Source organism: Sardina pilchardus, chromosome 2 (assembly GCF_963854185.1).
Source record: "Sardina pilchardus chromosome 2, fSarPil1.1, whole genome shotgun sequence".
Taxonomy (NCBI): Eukaryota; Metazoa; Chordata; class Actinopteri; order Clupeiformes; family Clupeidae; genus Sardina; species Sardina pilchardus.
This window is the reverse complement of record NC_084995.1, coordinates 39,725,412-39,740,774: the sequence shown is the minus strand read 5'-3', so window position 1 is coordinate 39,740,774 and position 15,363 is coordinate 39,725,412. Positions and strand designations below refer to the sequence as shown.

General features: G+C 44.8%; 1 protein-coding gene across 2 annotated transcripts in view; it reads right to left on the bottom strand.

Annotated features, from left to right (window-relative positions):
* Positions 1-15,363, bottom strand: part of LOC134074145 (adhesion G protein-coupled receptor L2-like) — an 82,112-nt gene that overhangs the window by 65,260 nt on the left and 1,489 nt on the right. For both annotated transcript variants that reach the window (XM_062530412.1, XM_062530413.1), the window contains exon 2: positions 2,260-2,473. In XM_062530412.1, the coding sequence (XP_062386396.1) occupies positions 2,260-2,335 (76 nt within the window). In that variant the 5' untranslated portion in view covers positions 2,336-2,473. The remainder of the gene's footprint in view (positions 1-2,259; positions 2,474-15,363) is intronic.

Here is a 15,363-nt window from a genome sequence, read left to right as displayed (position 1 = left end):
CTACACAACCACGTTGGAGATTTAATCTGGAGGGCCTTTCATTTCCACAGAACATTTACACCTCCCCCCCTCAACGGGAGCTCAAATGCACTTGGCAAACAAACTGAACTCATGCAGAAACCACTGCTTTTAGTTTTCTGTCAACACGCCAAGGAGCTCCACAGCCCAAAACACACAGAGTTGTACGATGTTAAAATGATCCCTTGTCTACACTGGGGTGTCACAGACAATTAAGTACATGTCCCATTGTTGTGTGTTGCCATGTCGGAACCCTTTGGATGAAGTAGCTGTCTCATAGCTGGCGTTTATTCACAATAGATATCCAAATGTCTACACAAATAGACCACAGGCTCTAGTACACACCTTCTTGCCTTTGAAGATAATGACACCTATTACCACGGCTTGGCAGGTGGAGACTTGCATATGAATCACACCTTTTTTTGTGATTGCATGTCCTAAAACCTCGTCGTAACTTAACTCTTTCTGTCTGTTGGTACAGAGGTGGCCCACCCACCTCCAACCATACTTCACCATTCCCCCACCATCCCCCCAACGCCTCGCCTGTGTGTCCTCCAAGTTTACATTCCCACAGCTTTCATGCCATACATAACGGAATTAAGTCAAGGGAGTGCAAACAGGTTACGTAAATCGCAGTCTTTAAATCTCTGTTTGAGACGACAAGCGTATGGCAAGAGCAACAGCAGCCACGTAATCATCAAGTAACCTTGTAAGACTAGTTGCACTCACTGGAAACCCCTCATCGTATTATGCACTGGTGTAGTGTTAAATGATGTACTGAAAATATTAAACATATTTTAGCCTTGGGGATTATTTAGCTGCTGTGCATTCTTCGCAGATCTCTCAGCAGATTCGTATAGAGGATATAGCCTTCTGGGGGGACATGTTTACATACTTCCTGGTTCCCTAAATTGTCACCGAAATGCAATGATTGCTCTGAATCCAGGGCAAAACAAAAATCTCTCCCACAGGAATTTCATTAAATGTTTCAACGCGTGTACAAAGTGTTTCAGTGTAACTGATCACAAAGCCATATCATCTACCACAGAATAAGAAGCAATTATCGAGGGCATTTTGCGAAGCACCAGTGGAAATGTGGTTCGTACTTGAAAAATTCAAGTCCTCAGGGGGGGCTTGGGTGGAAGGTAAATGACTTGTGGATGGATAAGACATTGTTTTCAGAGAAACCCACACACATTCCAACCATTGATGGATGGGCAAAATGTTCATTCATTGAGTTGAGTGTGTTCACGTCAAATGAAACCAAAAACCTTGACTCTCTGCATGCCAAAGGAACTACTTTAAAAAAAACATTCTCAGGCCAGACTCAGTCAAAGCCCAGAGCTGTGGCCCCTTTCCAGGAGATTTTTTTCAGCTCTTGGGTGTTCTTGAGTCCACCCAAAATTACAATTCTGCAGGCAGAGCGGATATCAGCTTGAAAATCTGCCAACTGCCACGAACCAATCAATTCTTAACAAAAACATTTCCATCATGTTAAAATCAACTCCAAAACAGAGAATTCCACAACACTGCAAAACACCAGCAACAGAAAATGACACATAATAAAGACGAAAGATTTATTCAACTATGATCTGCAGTTTAGCTGTAATCAATGTTTGGCACACAAGTGTGTGATTAAATCTACTTTGTAGACAACAGAAACGAGAAGAGAGCCGAAGTAGTAATGATTGTCATTATGCACACAAAACCAGATCAGTGGTTTAGATGGGGGAGCATAGAGACGATTTTGTAACTATACTGGTAATTGCAACCACATATGCTAATCAAAAGAAAAGAGTCAAATTTAAAGGGACAAAAACAGCTACAATAATGGCAACCACATCACGTCACACACACACGCGTGCGCACACACACACACACACACACATAAATTATAGCTTTGATTTTCCTTAAGGAATGCTATAAAAGCTGAGAAATGCTTGTCAACACATAAAACATTTTGGCAAGAGGCCAATTTAGGAATTTGAAGGATACAGGTGCGAGACAATTGAGCAATCTGCATTTCAAAAGCATACTTTCTGCCACCATCAGCATTTGTCAGATGAATGATTTTAGAATATTTAATCAGAACAACCCCCCCCCCCCCCCCCCCCCCCTTACGTGTACTGTAGACATGCATTTACAATGACAAAACATCCCTCCATGAGCTTTCACTGAGGCAACTTTTATCATCACTTTGGCCACACATACTTTGCCTTTGCTAATTCAATGCCAACGTACCTTGTGAAATTTGAATAAGGGCCAGAGCTATGAGCAGCCAGTGAACAAGTGGACACCTCAGCGGAGCTAAGGCCATTTTGTTCCGTCGGTGGGGACACTCTCCAGATGCTAATTGATGACCACCAGTCAGCGATACTCAAATGAAAAAGCTCCGGGCCAAAAGAACGTCAACGATCTGTGGTTCTTAGAGATTCTTCACCAATCATCTTCTCATCTGGAATAGAAAGGTGATAGAGAGAGAGAGAGAGAGAGAAAAGGGGCATCAGTTGGTGCTTTCAGATACTTTACGGCAACGGCGTCAGCATTTCATTCTTGTTCTGTAATGAAAAGTTTTTTTCTTTGTAATGAAGAGTAAATAATGTGCACATGGTCAGAGCGCTCACATGCTCCGCTGCTCACAGCAGAGAGTGCTGATAATGAGCGGAAAAGCATATCAACTGGATCAGAGAATGAGACATGTTTTGTCTATGAAACATAAAAGCAAACAAGTCCGTGATTGTTTTGGCCAATGTGGTGAATTGCAATCTCTCTCTCGCAGGACAAAAGGAGAAAAGCTCAAACAAAAATAATCTCATGGGCTCTCTATATTTTTCTTTGCCTTGACTGCAGGATGTTACATGCAGCTACAAAGGGGATATTGTAAATAAGTAATCATCTGTACCTAGGACTGCATAGTTAATGCATATTACTTCCTTATTTAAACATTTGCATTGAGGGATTTACAGATCCTAACCACCTTCTACAGCAGAATTCTTAGTCTCTTAGGCAACAACTTCTCACTACACAACATTAACTCCACATTTTCTCTCTCTTTGTGTGTGTGGGTGGGTGTGGGGGTGTGTATGTGTGTGTTTGCACGTGCTCATGTGTGAGTGCCTTTTGTCTGGTTTCCTTATCTCAGGGGGGACCACAAACAACCCAGACTGCTTTGTCTGCATTTGTCTGCAAAGGTTACCATTTGGGATTGAGGAGAAGACAGGGCTCGTTATAACACAATTCCTAAAAAAAGACTCAAATACTGAGAGATGGATGGCATGTCACATTCACTCTCCCACTCACAGGTATATGAACGCCAAGCGGCATAGATCAACGCACAGACACAAGCTCACCTTCATATAAGAGATGAGACTGAGAAATTGCCTAGACTTGGGCCTGGACACACACACACACACACACACACACAGAGAAGAGAGAGAGAGGGAGCGAGAGAATGAGGGAATCAAATAATTTTTTTCTCCGATCCAAAAAGCCGCCCTCCCTTTACTCCATCCTTGCCACCACTCTCCTCTCTGACTCTTCTGCATAATGTGCAAATCATAGGTAGGCTATGGACTTGGAATCATCTGAATTGCCCAGTGAATTTCACACTTTGAAGTGTAACACACAAAAGCCTCCCCTGCTCCTCCTCTGAAGAGCCCCTCGTCAACTATCCTGATTATTTTATAATGAACCTAAATATGAGCGCCGCCGCTCTCTCTCTCTCTCTCTTGCTCTCTCACTCTTCAGATCGGCCTCAAAGCTCCAGTAATGTAAAAAAAAAAAAAAAGATATTTTGGTGAATCAAAAGGGGAGAAAAAAAAGTCTTAGAACAAAAACATTGAGAGCCTTCACATTAGCATACAGAGGTGTAATTTGCTACCTATTATGTATTCAGTCCTTAAGTGGTGGGAAGCAGAAGACCCTTTTCTTTTCCTGAGGTGTTTAAAAGAGGCTCGCAGGTCACCGCTGAAGAGCAAAGGCACGGGCCTCAGCCGCACGTACAGTAATGCCTGAGATGCGGTCTGAGGTTCTACCCTGGAACCACTCTTGCTGTTGCTGGAGAGCGGATCACGGATCACGAGCAGCCGCGAATTGGCCTTTGAAAACGCGGCTAGGCGCACCCAATCAGATCACCGCGACTGTGGCCATAATTAAATCATGTCCACTTCACACAGGCCAGCCAGCGAGGCAAGCTAACTATCAAAGGCAGGGTTGGAGGTTCACCATCTCCAAGAGGTGCGCGCGGAAACTCCTTCTCGTGGAGCGCTGCAGCATGCAGAGCAGCCGCGAGCGAGGAGCCACTCCACCGTCACCGCCACCGCCGTCGCCGTCGCCGTCGTCGTCCTCAGACCGAGCTTCCCAGCGCTCCAGTAATCGCTGGTGACGGACGGGAACTAGAGGGGGGGGGAATCCCATGGCTTGCTGCGAGGGCTGAGACGCTGATCCTGGCAGACACTCATACTCACGGGGTGAGTGAGTGGGTGGGTGAGGGCTTCAGTAGTGCGGGATACAAGTTGGGGGTTGGGGCAGGCGGGGTGGTGGTGGTGGTGGTGGTGGTGGGGGGTTGGTCTCGAGGCCCGGACAGGCCAACCAGCTCGCTGCCTTTCCCCTCATTAGAGCGCTCAAACCGTCTCCCCGCTGAGGGGACACACTCTCTTTATGCCTTTAAGCTTAAGCGCAGGAGCCAACTATTATCATCCCCCTAAACACCGTTTTGTATGGCAGATTTTAGACTGGATTTGGTCCGACTTGAAATAAAAGGATTAGCCGATTAGCATTAAGAAGCTTTCCCTCCATTCCTGATGGACGCATCATAATTTTTTGCGTCTGGACTGTGGTTGGTAGCTACAGGGGAGGAGGGGGGGTTGCACTTTCTCAAGCATGAAATGGTTTGCAAGAGTAAGTTGTTCAACAAGAAATGCATAATACCATGCCTCAAAACAGGAGAATGTTCTAACTTTTAGTTTTTTAGTTTTAAAAGATTTAAATGAGATTGTTGCACCACAAGAACAAAATCCTAACTGGAAGTTTCACTTCCGAGAAGAAAAAAACTCTTTTGATGAATTGAAACGCTCACCAGTTGGTCTTTTGCGAAACTAGAAACACCTCCCACTCAAAAAAAAAAAGAATAATGAAGAAAATTGTGGGCAGGAGAAACTAATTGCAACTTCATTTCAGAAAGCACATTATTTCAGGTCTGGGTCTGATCTTTCACTTGTGTGCTGGATTGCCTTTGTACTTCACCTTTCATACGCACAGCATTCAGCTCGGCATGGCACTTTGAGCATTCAAGCAATGTCATCAATCAGTAACAAAACCATGTTCATAATTATACCTTCAGACATCAGGTGCATTGCGGTTGGATGTCAAGCATGACTAAAAGTCACATTCACTGAATGCTCTTTATAATTACAGCCATGCATGAGAATCTGTTTTTTTTTTTTTCTTCTTCTTACGTCTGTTTGCACTTTCTTGTCACCCCCGATTGGGGCGTTTGTCAGAAAGGAGGGAATAATGACCTACATACACACTCTACATCTGTTTTTCTTCTGCTCCCACAGACAACGACAGCCCAGGAAGACAGAGTTGTCATCAGTGCAGGGGATGGAAAAAATTACAGCAGCCGGGCTAATTTTTCATGTTATCTAAAAGGATGATAGAAAGAAAAAAAAAATAGCCCAGCTTGTAAATGGAAAGGATGCAATTAAAATATAATTAAAATAAATGGCTGGAAAAAGATAGCCGGCATGCCTCAGCATGAAATATGTGGCTGTTTGTGACGGCGGAGGCTGAATGAATGTGAGCCTCTCTCTCAAAAGCCTGTGGCTGTACCTCTCAAGCTGGGGAGGCGACCCGGCGAAAGAATGGCAGAGAAAGAAGAAGGAGTCCAACTTTCTAAGACGAGAGGAACTGAATTAATGGCAGAGAAGAGAAGGGAGAGAAGAATGGGACCGAGGAGAAAGAAAGGGGCGGGAGGGTCACTATGGGAGATTGACAGCTTGTGAGTGTCGCTTGACCTCTCGGGGGTTCGGCCCCAAGTATTCTCAACGGGCTTAGAGAAGGACAAAATAAAGAGCAAGAATGTTAATTTATTTTCAATTGTCAGCTCGTAGAAGGGGGTTCGGGGGGAGGGGGGTAACGAATGCATACATACATGCATATCAAATGAGTGGGGAACAAAACTAGATGTAAAGCAGTGTCCGAGCGGAGCCGACACACACACTCTCACACACCACTGAGATGAAGACGTGGGCTTGCATTTTTTTTTTCTGAGAGTGTGCCGCCGTTCAGACCACCAATTCCGCCTGACTCAAACTTCAACATCTGTGAAACTACACCGGTCCCCCCCCCCCCCCCACCCTGCTAAACCTGCCCCCAACCCCCTCAGACACCCAACACAGACTTATTTTACATTGAAGTAAGACAAGTAACACAGAGAGCTCCCTTGCATCTGGAAGGGCTGTGGTATTAGGCATTAGCATTTTAAAAAGGAGGAGGATGTTGTATGGACAGACTGTAAAAAAGAGGGGCTGATTAGCTGCTAGACAAAAGGCTGAGGGGTAGGGGGGCGGGGGGGGCGGGTTGGGGCGAGCCATAGAGAAGATCTCCTTGGATACACCCCACATTCTCATTCGATGGCTCCCGGAGCCATTGTGCCTCTGTCGTGACAATCCCTGACAAGGCCACTGCAGGCTCTCTGCTGTCCTCTCAAGGATCTTATGTCATTTTCTTGGCTTTGGCGATGTTGCAGAAAACTTGTCAAAAGCCACGGTGAGTAGAGCGAGTAGAGACGCCACAATCAGGTGGAGGTTTGTTGTTTGTGTTAGCACTTTTGCGAAGAGAACTTGTCTTGACATTGCAAGGGTGAGGTTTAGGGAGGGCAGGAGAAGGTAATGGGAGGCAGCCAGGCTTCTCCGCAGTGCTGCTAGGTTTCAACGCCCTCCACAAACAGGAAACTATTAGGGCGAGCTAATGACCCAGTCTCAAATGTCATGCGGGGCCGGGGAAACAACTCAGACGACTATGTTTTAATTTGCATTATTGCTCAGTGGAAAGGCCTATCGCTGCATAACAGATTCTACTGACAACTGACACAGCTCCCATCTGAACTAATAGGGCCTTAGCGTCCCCATCACTGCAATCACCACTGCCTGTGCCTCATTACCTGGAGAGGTAGCTCCGCTGACTGTCTGCTCTAATGACAATGGATGGAGTGAGGTGCAAATAAAAAAAAAAATCCCAAGAAAACACCCTAACACACACACACACCCACACCCACGCACACACACACACACTCTCACACACACACACACACACACTACCTCTCTGAACACGGCGAACAGCGCTGATTTGTAAAGGTTACGCGACCCTAATGAGAACTTAATATATTCTACAGAATTACCCTCGTGCCTTGCTGGGATATGGCCGAAATGGAAATTACTTAAATGTCACGTTCATTTATCGACAAAAGATACTCCTCCTAGGTGCGATAAGGGGTCCCATCTCTCTCAGGCAGGGGTAGTCTAATTTGCAATCGGAGCTTTTCAGAGGTTCCATTTGTATTCTCCCGCAAACTGCCAGGCTCCTCCTGCGCCCTCTCCACTTCCCCTCGGCTCATTCACTCACGCCACCCCGTCTTCCGCGGCTTACACTTGCTCGCACTCAATCACAATTTACAAGAGAAACTGTGGTTGGCTTGACAACCTCACTTATATTTACCACAGACAGGATAAGCAGTAATGCTCGTGATCATTCACTCAGCGAGGGAGGGGGGGGCGGGGGTGTGGGGGGGGGGGGTGTCCTCTGAGGACACACTAAGAGCATGGATCAACTGTTCAAACTCTCCACTGGCCAGCGTTTATTTGCACACCAACACCGCTATGTTCTTTATGACACCTGCGCACCTCGCTCGGGTAACATCGCTGCGGCACACATTTCCAGTTCTGTGGCTCTATTCCTTTTCAAGTGCTAATTCAAATGTTGATGTGCGTTGCTGTTTTTCTGCGGAGGGGAGAAATACACCTCGGTGAAAAGGGATTTAAATTATAGTCAGCCATTCATATACCGCACTGGGAAATAGTAACAGAGTGAGAGAGAGGGAGAGAGAACGCACACACACACACACACACACACACACACACACACACACACACACACACACACAGAGGCAGTAGACCCACATTTGCCTCAGTAACAAAGTGGAGTAAGGCACTGAAAACAATCTAGTCTAGGGCTGATGAGTAGGAGAACCACACTGCTGCTCCAAATGAATAGCTACAGGTTTGCATCTGCTTTCAGTCGTGGCGCAATCGTCTCAGAATAACGACTCTTGGAGGATCAGCGAGGCAGTCGAACCAGTTTCCCACGTTGCCCCAGTATTTATAACTCTGTGGTTTTCATTGAGCAAAAGGGCCCTTTTCAACTTGACGAAAGTGGGGGAATCGCCCATGCACATTTTCAACTGGGAGCCCTGTGAGAGGTATGCAAGTGTACCTCCTGCACGAGAGGCTGCGAATAATGTTCCCTTTAAATCCAGGGTACACAAGTAAGGCCTGGGGATAGCTTCAGTCTTGACACAACAAATATGGAGAAAAAAGGGGTAGGGAAACAGCGGCGGCGGCGGCGGCGGCTGCGGCACCACACCGCCAGCACAGTGCCTCTCATGGCTTCAAATAAAGCGCTTCCAAGAAAGAATGTTGGACCATTTTCACAGCTTTTCTCTGCGACCAGGCCTTGCTTAATCTCTGGCTAGCCTGCCAGTGGCTGAGACACTGACTTCCTTATTTTATTTTCAGCCCCCCCCCCCCAATCCCCAATCCTTTGCTCCAGTTTTTTTTCTATCCTCTAGTACATCATTCCTGCGGGTGTTTGTGTAGTGTCCCTTAGTTACTGGGAAAGAGGCACAGCAGCAGAGAGAGTTAAAAGCTTGCCCTGTCCCACTCATAAGAACAAGGCCATCAATAATTCACTGTCATCGGGAAGCATTATCTAACAGCCCGATTAAATTTTTAGCATGGTGAGTGACTGACACACACACACACACACACACATGAAAAAATGCACTGTAAGAGGACACTCTGGGTGGCAACAGAGCCTGTGACAGATGTGACCATGCCGAAGTGAGGAAATCTTCCCCGTCAACAATTTCTGACAAGTCAATCCTTCAGATGTCTACTGAAGGAGATCGTACAAAAATAAATGCCTATACAAAGTATAAATATATAATTAATTATAGCCTACATGATACTCAAATGGCACACAATTAGTAAAACTGACTGCCACGTATCTACAGTGTATTTTTCTGATGTATTGCATAACGAACATTTCCTCATTTCTATCATAATATTTTGAATGTGGCCAGCAAATGCCTCAAATATTTTCATGTCCCTGAAATGTCAGTGAGGCTTAAGAAGTTGGGAGCTAAAAGCACCCAACGCTTCTTCATAGGGAAGAGAGCCATTTTGCACCGAGTCTGGCCAAGGAGCGAGAGAAGTCCATCTAAGCCAAGATCAATTAGATCCAATTCCAGTGTAATTAAAACGTCCTAGCAGAGGTCTTTGAACTCAACTGCACAGAACGGCTAAGAGAAATTAAAGCCAGCTACCTCCGTAAGACCAACAGAAAGCTGTTGACCACCGCTTCAGAACTCAGCTGACCCCACATGTGGAAAAAGCATTTCTGTCTATCTTAGTGGCATTTGGCAAACTGAATTCTGACCTCAACTTCACTTTATCTTTCACTTGACTAAATCACCTGAGGACATTTACACGGCTACATTTCTATACAGGTACATCATATTTTTTTCTTGCCAAGTCCTGAGTGACTGTGCTCTAAACTGAGCTATATGGCACTGGAGCACTTCTACATTCACAGTCTAACAGCAGAATGACACAATCTGATATTTCTTTGAGCAATGAATTAATGGTATCTGTCACAAGAGTTATTTTCATCATGTGTCTTATAATGATCAATGCTGACAAATGGATTTCACATGATTGCCCCAAGCTGAAGTACCATCACTGTTTACTACCCACACGAGAGGATAGAGCATGTTTATAATTGGAGTTTCTCTCAGATAAAACAACAACTTCTCATCCTGGTTTTTATTACCTTAACTATTAGCAAAATAATGACTCAGTCCCACGAGTGTGTTTGATACTTAACCATGCTCATCAGAAGAGAAGCGGCTTATGACTTTCCTAATTAAAACACGCCGCAATCAGCAATCACAATCCCTCTTCCAAAACAGTATTCAAGATATAATTTGCCTGGGTGATCAACAGCGGGCTCTCCCTTAACATGTTTAAACAGTGACGGCGACAGTCTCTGCTTCTTCAGGAGGCCTTTTGAAATGGAACAAATCAGCGCCAATCAAGGGCGAGTGGCTGATTTAGAGGGTCTTGTTTTAGCTCTCGCGTTGCGTTTTCAGTGCTACTTTCAGTCTGCCGACATTTTCCATCGGAATCTTTTATTGGACACCCAGATTATAAATAGGCTCTCATCACTAGCACACCTGCACTTAGCGCGTGTAGGAGAGACGTCTGGCAGCTCCAACCATGCTGAGACAATGAGTTGGTCGTGCTGGCTCAAAACCGTATCTAACAAATACAGTAAGCCTGAAATGAAAGACCACTAATCAAGATCATTTCAAAGCCCAGATGAATAGAAACTGTGCTTAATGAGACTGTATAGATTCATTAAAACGGAGAGTGCTATATTAAAACATCATAAAAATTGGACTTAAAAGTGCACTAATACTTTGAAATAGTCTGTCAAAGATAATTACTGGCATACAAATCCAACTATGAAGTTCTCAGTGACGATTCTTTGACACTTATCTCCAAGGGGATTTTTGTCATTGCATGATAAACACATCATCATTTGCCTTAACGTTCAGACCCAAGTCTTCACAGCCTACACATTATCAACAAAAATAGTATAACAGTCATAATGACTGTGAAAACACCACGGTAAATCAAAAGCAGACTGAAACTCCCAGATTCTGCCCGAAAGTCAGGCTCCATACAATGATGAAGTGCTACAGCTGCATGGTACGTTGGCACACCTACAATCACCACACAGGCAACGTTGCTGTGCATTCCTTGTGTCTTCTTCACAAAACGTTACATCCTTCATGTGTTTGTGCTGAAATAAGTCTGACTAGAACAGTCTTCTAGGCGCATCTTGTCTTTTCTGATCGTTTTTTTTTTTGTGGGCAAACAAAAGTATTTCTACGACTCGGTTCTCGTGTGAAAGTGGGTCTTAAAGAGAGGCCTTTCATCCACGTCAGTTCGGCTCGCCGAATTCGGCACTGCCGTGTAACAACACAGACATTACATGAAGGGCTGCCAATCGAGGGGCCAAGGACCATTCAAGGACCCTCTGACAATATCACATCACACGGAGCGTATAAAAAAGGCATACATCACACGGGAGAGAGCTGTACTGACGATCAATGGTCCTGAGGGAGTCTGACTGTGTCTTTAAACTACCTGATATCTATCACAGCCCCATCCACTCCTGACACTTTATACACTGGGCAGGGACAGTGATTGCACTATAGTGGTCCTCCTGCAGAAACGGCCACCGGTTATCTCAGGTGCCTTTTTTTCCCCCTTTTTTTTATCCTTAAGGATAAACCGGTCAAAGCTAATGGCCGACATAGCGGGAGACCTGGCATTTTCTGAGATACCTAAGAGGAAGTTGTCATAACACGCTTCAGTTCACTTGTGCTTTTTTTCCATCCAATGAAATCTTCCCATTATACGTAGGCCTACATAGAAATAAGCTATCAATTCTTTGAAAATTACAGTCTACATCCTCAGCTAACCAATGATTTTGTGTCTTCAGTGCTGTGGCAAGAGGGTAATAGCCATAGTTAACCATTCAATATGCTGGAGTCAATATCATTGCGCCATTTCTGAAGTGCTGTCCAGAAAGCTTATAGCACAGAGAACCAAAATCTCATACGATAAAGATTGCAACAGCAGTACAAACCCCATTGAGTTACATTATTTTGCTTTCGAGTCCTATAGGCGTCTATCACCTTAAAACATAACGCTATCTTACAAGTGCTTTCCATCAGGATTCCACATCAAATCACCAATAGAGAAAAGCATGACTGCACCATCCAACATTATTCTTAGCCACTGGGTGGCTGCGGTGTTGATTTCTCGGATTTCAAAGCGACGCGTCGGCAACACTAACATGTGTGCTGTGCGCGACCCAACCCCTTCACCCCTTGCTCTTGTGTGCGCGTGAAAAACCGCCAAGGCTAAGGTGTATTATCACTCTACCCTCCGAAGACCTCGCCAATGTCCTCTCCCGCTAATGGCGGCCATTTGTTGCAGGGGAGAAGCCCAGAGGGCAGTCAAGACATCTCACAGGTCAATGCTAATCCCCTGATATATGGAGCCGAAGGACCCCGGCCCATTCATCACAGCCCTGGTTTGGCGGCTCATACAGTGAGCTTTGCAGGAGCCGAGAGGGTTAAACGTAAACCTGAAAGACCTCCCAACTATCCATCACCCAAAATCAGCATCTGCACCAGCAGGGGTATTTAAAAGACACAGACTGGGGCTGTTTTCTAAAAAAGTAGCGTGGACAAGGACAAACCTGGCCCTCGGGACAGACCCATGACCCACTTCACCAGTCGTCAGATCATTCCATGGTATATGCCATAATGTGGCGTGATGGTGTTGTTCTACTGTAAATAACAGTAAAGGAATACGCTAAGTCTAACTCTAACTAATGGTCCGTGCAAGGCTGGACTGCAAACTCTGTCTGTTCACACACAGTCAATGAGAAGAAGTAATGGGGGCTTTAATATGTCTGTCAGGAAAACAAAATATAAATTCACTGAGTTAGTGTGCCAGATCTAAACAGGCTGGCAGGGATCATTTGATGAGTATACTTACTAGCGCAGCATGATCGCATGGTGCAGACACAAATAAGTAGATAAACAATATAAACGAACACAAATATACAGACAACACAAAAACACCAAGGCACGGGCACGCACATACACACATACATACACACTGACAGACACAAACGCACACACACAGACAAACAAACACACACACACACACACACACACACACACTTGGTTTGTTTAAAACGGTCCGTGCTTCCTACCAGACAAATACAGCCCACAACACTCAATCTTCTCAACCGACGCTTTCAACTAGCCAGCAGACAGGCCTATTTGTTTCAGCGTTGACTCTTCCCCGCAGCGTTATTCAACAGTGGTGGATAACTGCTGCCATGATTATCACTGCTTACACTTATCACCCCATCCAGGCTTGTTCCTCACACTGCAGTCTCATTCGCTCTGCCCCTCTCATCCTCACTTTCCTGCAGTTTCTCTCCCACTTTTGACATGGAGCGTGTCAGGCAAACACAGAGAGACAGCTGTCAAACCAACCTGCTGTGATTGAGCCTAGCAGGTGACATTTTCTCTCGTTCTCACTCCCTATGTTTGTGTGTGTGTGTGTGTGTGTGTGTGTGTCGGTGCATGCATGTGTGTGTGTGTGTGTGTGCAACAGACATCCTCACAATTCCTTCATAATTGTCTGGCCCGTTAAAAAAAAATCCAACTTCATTACGTTCTCTCCTCTTACCATCCATAGAACAGCAATCTCATTTGGAATGGCGGAAATTAGAAATTCTCAAAAGTATTGACTGGGATTTTAAATAACACAATTAAGACTATTTATCATTGCAGTTTGTTATTGCTTCTGTTTACTTCTGAGTGTGTTTGGGTGTGTGAGTGTAAGAGTGCACCCATGCTTGGCCTTGTAATTCTAAAACATATAAAATACCCTGAACACTGAACGCAAGATATACAAAATATATTTCAGACTGGAGCTTTAAAAATCTATTTATTGTTGTTGGACTCAAAATGTAAATTCAAAATATCAATCAAAACACTGCCTTCCTTGCCCTCGAAAATATATGTTAATTGACACAATGTGCCAAAACTTCTATTTATTATTGCAGTACTAGGCTACTTTTTACGTGATCTAAAAAAAAAAGTAAAACCCTTAAAATATTACTTGACCCACGTAGGACCTTGGGCCTCGTCTTTCTCTACTTGAAGCAAGCCCACGCACAAGTGTAGACACAATGCGCCACCCAATCATTCTAGGTGGTAATGAGCAATACGATTTCGAGGGGGAAACTAGACGCACAGGGCAATTGTAAAAGTGTCTAGAGTTATCGATTGAATGAATAGAATTGGGCACTGGTGGGCCTACTGTAGACTACTACAGAGTAGGCTAGGCTACCCACCGGGCCGCAGTCCTTTACTCGTTTTCTCTACCTCGCCCACCGTGGCGAAACTGGGGGATGGTAACTCAAGTTCTGTATTGAGATAGGGACACTTTGATATGTAAATTAGCGCTTGGAAAAAAGGCGAAAAATCACACTCGCATAAATTCAAACCATTTGCAGGGAGTTGATGTGAGATGAGATGGCACTTCCTCTAAAGACGGCCAGAACAAATGGACCAAATCACAGCGCGCCTGGGGAACGGGGGAGGGGGAGAAGGCAAGCCTAACAACGGAACATTTGTTCTGGAGAATTCCTTGCCTGACAGTTGCAACATTTGAATGAATGAATGAATGAATGAATGCGTCAATGACTGAAGAGAGACTATACCTACAAGTCCGCGCTAATTAGCTCTACTGTAAGTGGCGCAAGGATAGTCAGTTAATTTTCAAGCGGGTGCATAAATCAATGTGAAACCTAAGTAGGCCTGCTACCATGAATCGAAAACTGCCTATGGCCCAATTCCCATGCACATGAGCAGGCTATGTTCTGCTGTGGCTTAAATTAAGTTATAAGGACTAACAATGTGTAGACTAGTTAAATAATAAGAAATGGCGAGGGAAGACTGACTATGGTTAAGACAAAGCGTTGTATAGCCTGTGTGTGTGTGAATATATATTTTTTAGCAAACTAAATCTCTACTCTTAATCTCTACTGGCATAGCCTAGGCCTATGCTACTTGCAGGCAACTTCGAGGCTGCATCTGTTTGGAAACTGATACACTCTTGAAATGACGAGTAGACCAAATCAATAAAAACAAACAAATGAAGATGTCCTTTGAATCGACCTTAGGCATTTTCACATAGCATGGTCATTTATTATTTCCTGTCCGATTATCTGCTCATGTTTACAGACTTCGCTGAACTACATTGTGGTTGTAGGGCGACAATAGCCTAGGCTGCTCATAATGATCGGAAAATAAATCACTGTACAGGTCCAGACTTTCTAGTAGGCTAGGCCTCCCCCCCCACACACACACACACACCACCTCTCTCTCTCTCCCTCGCTTGCTGT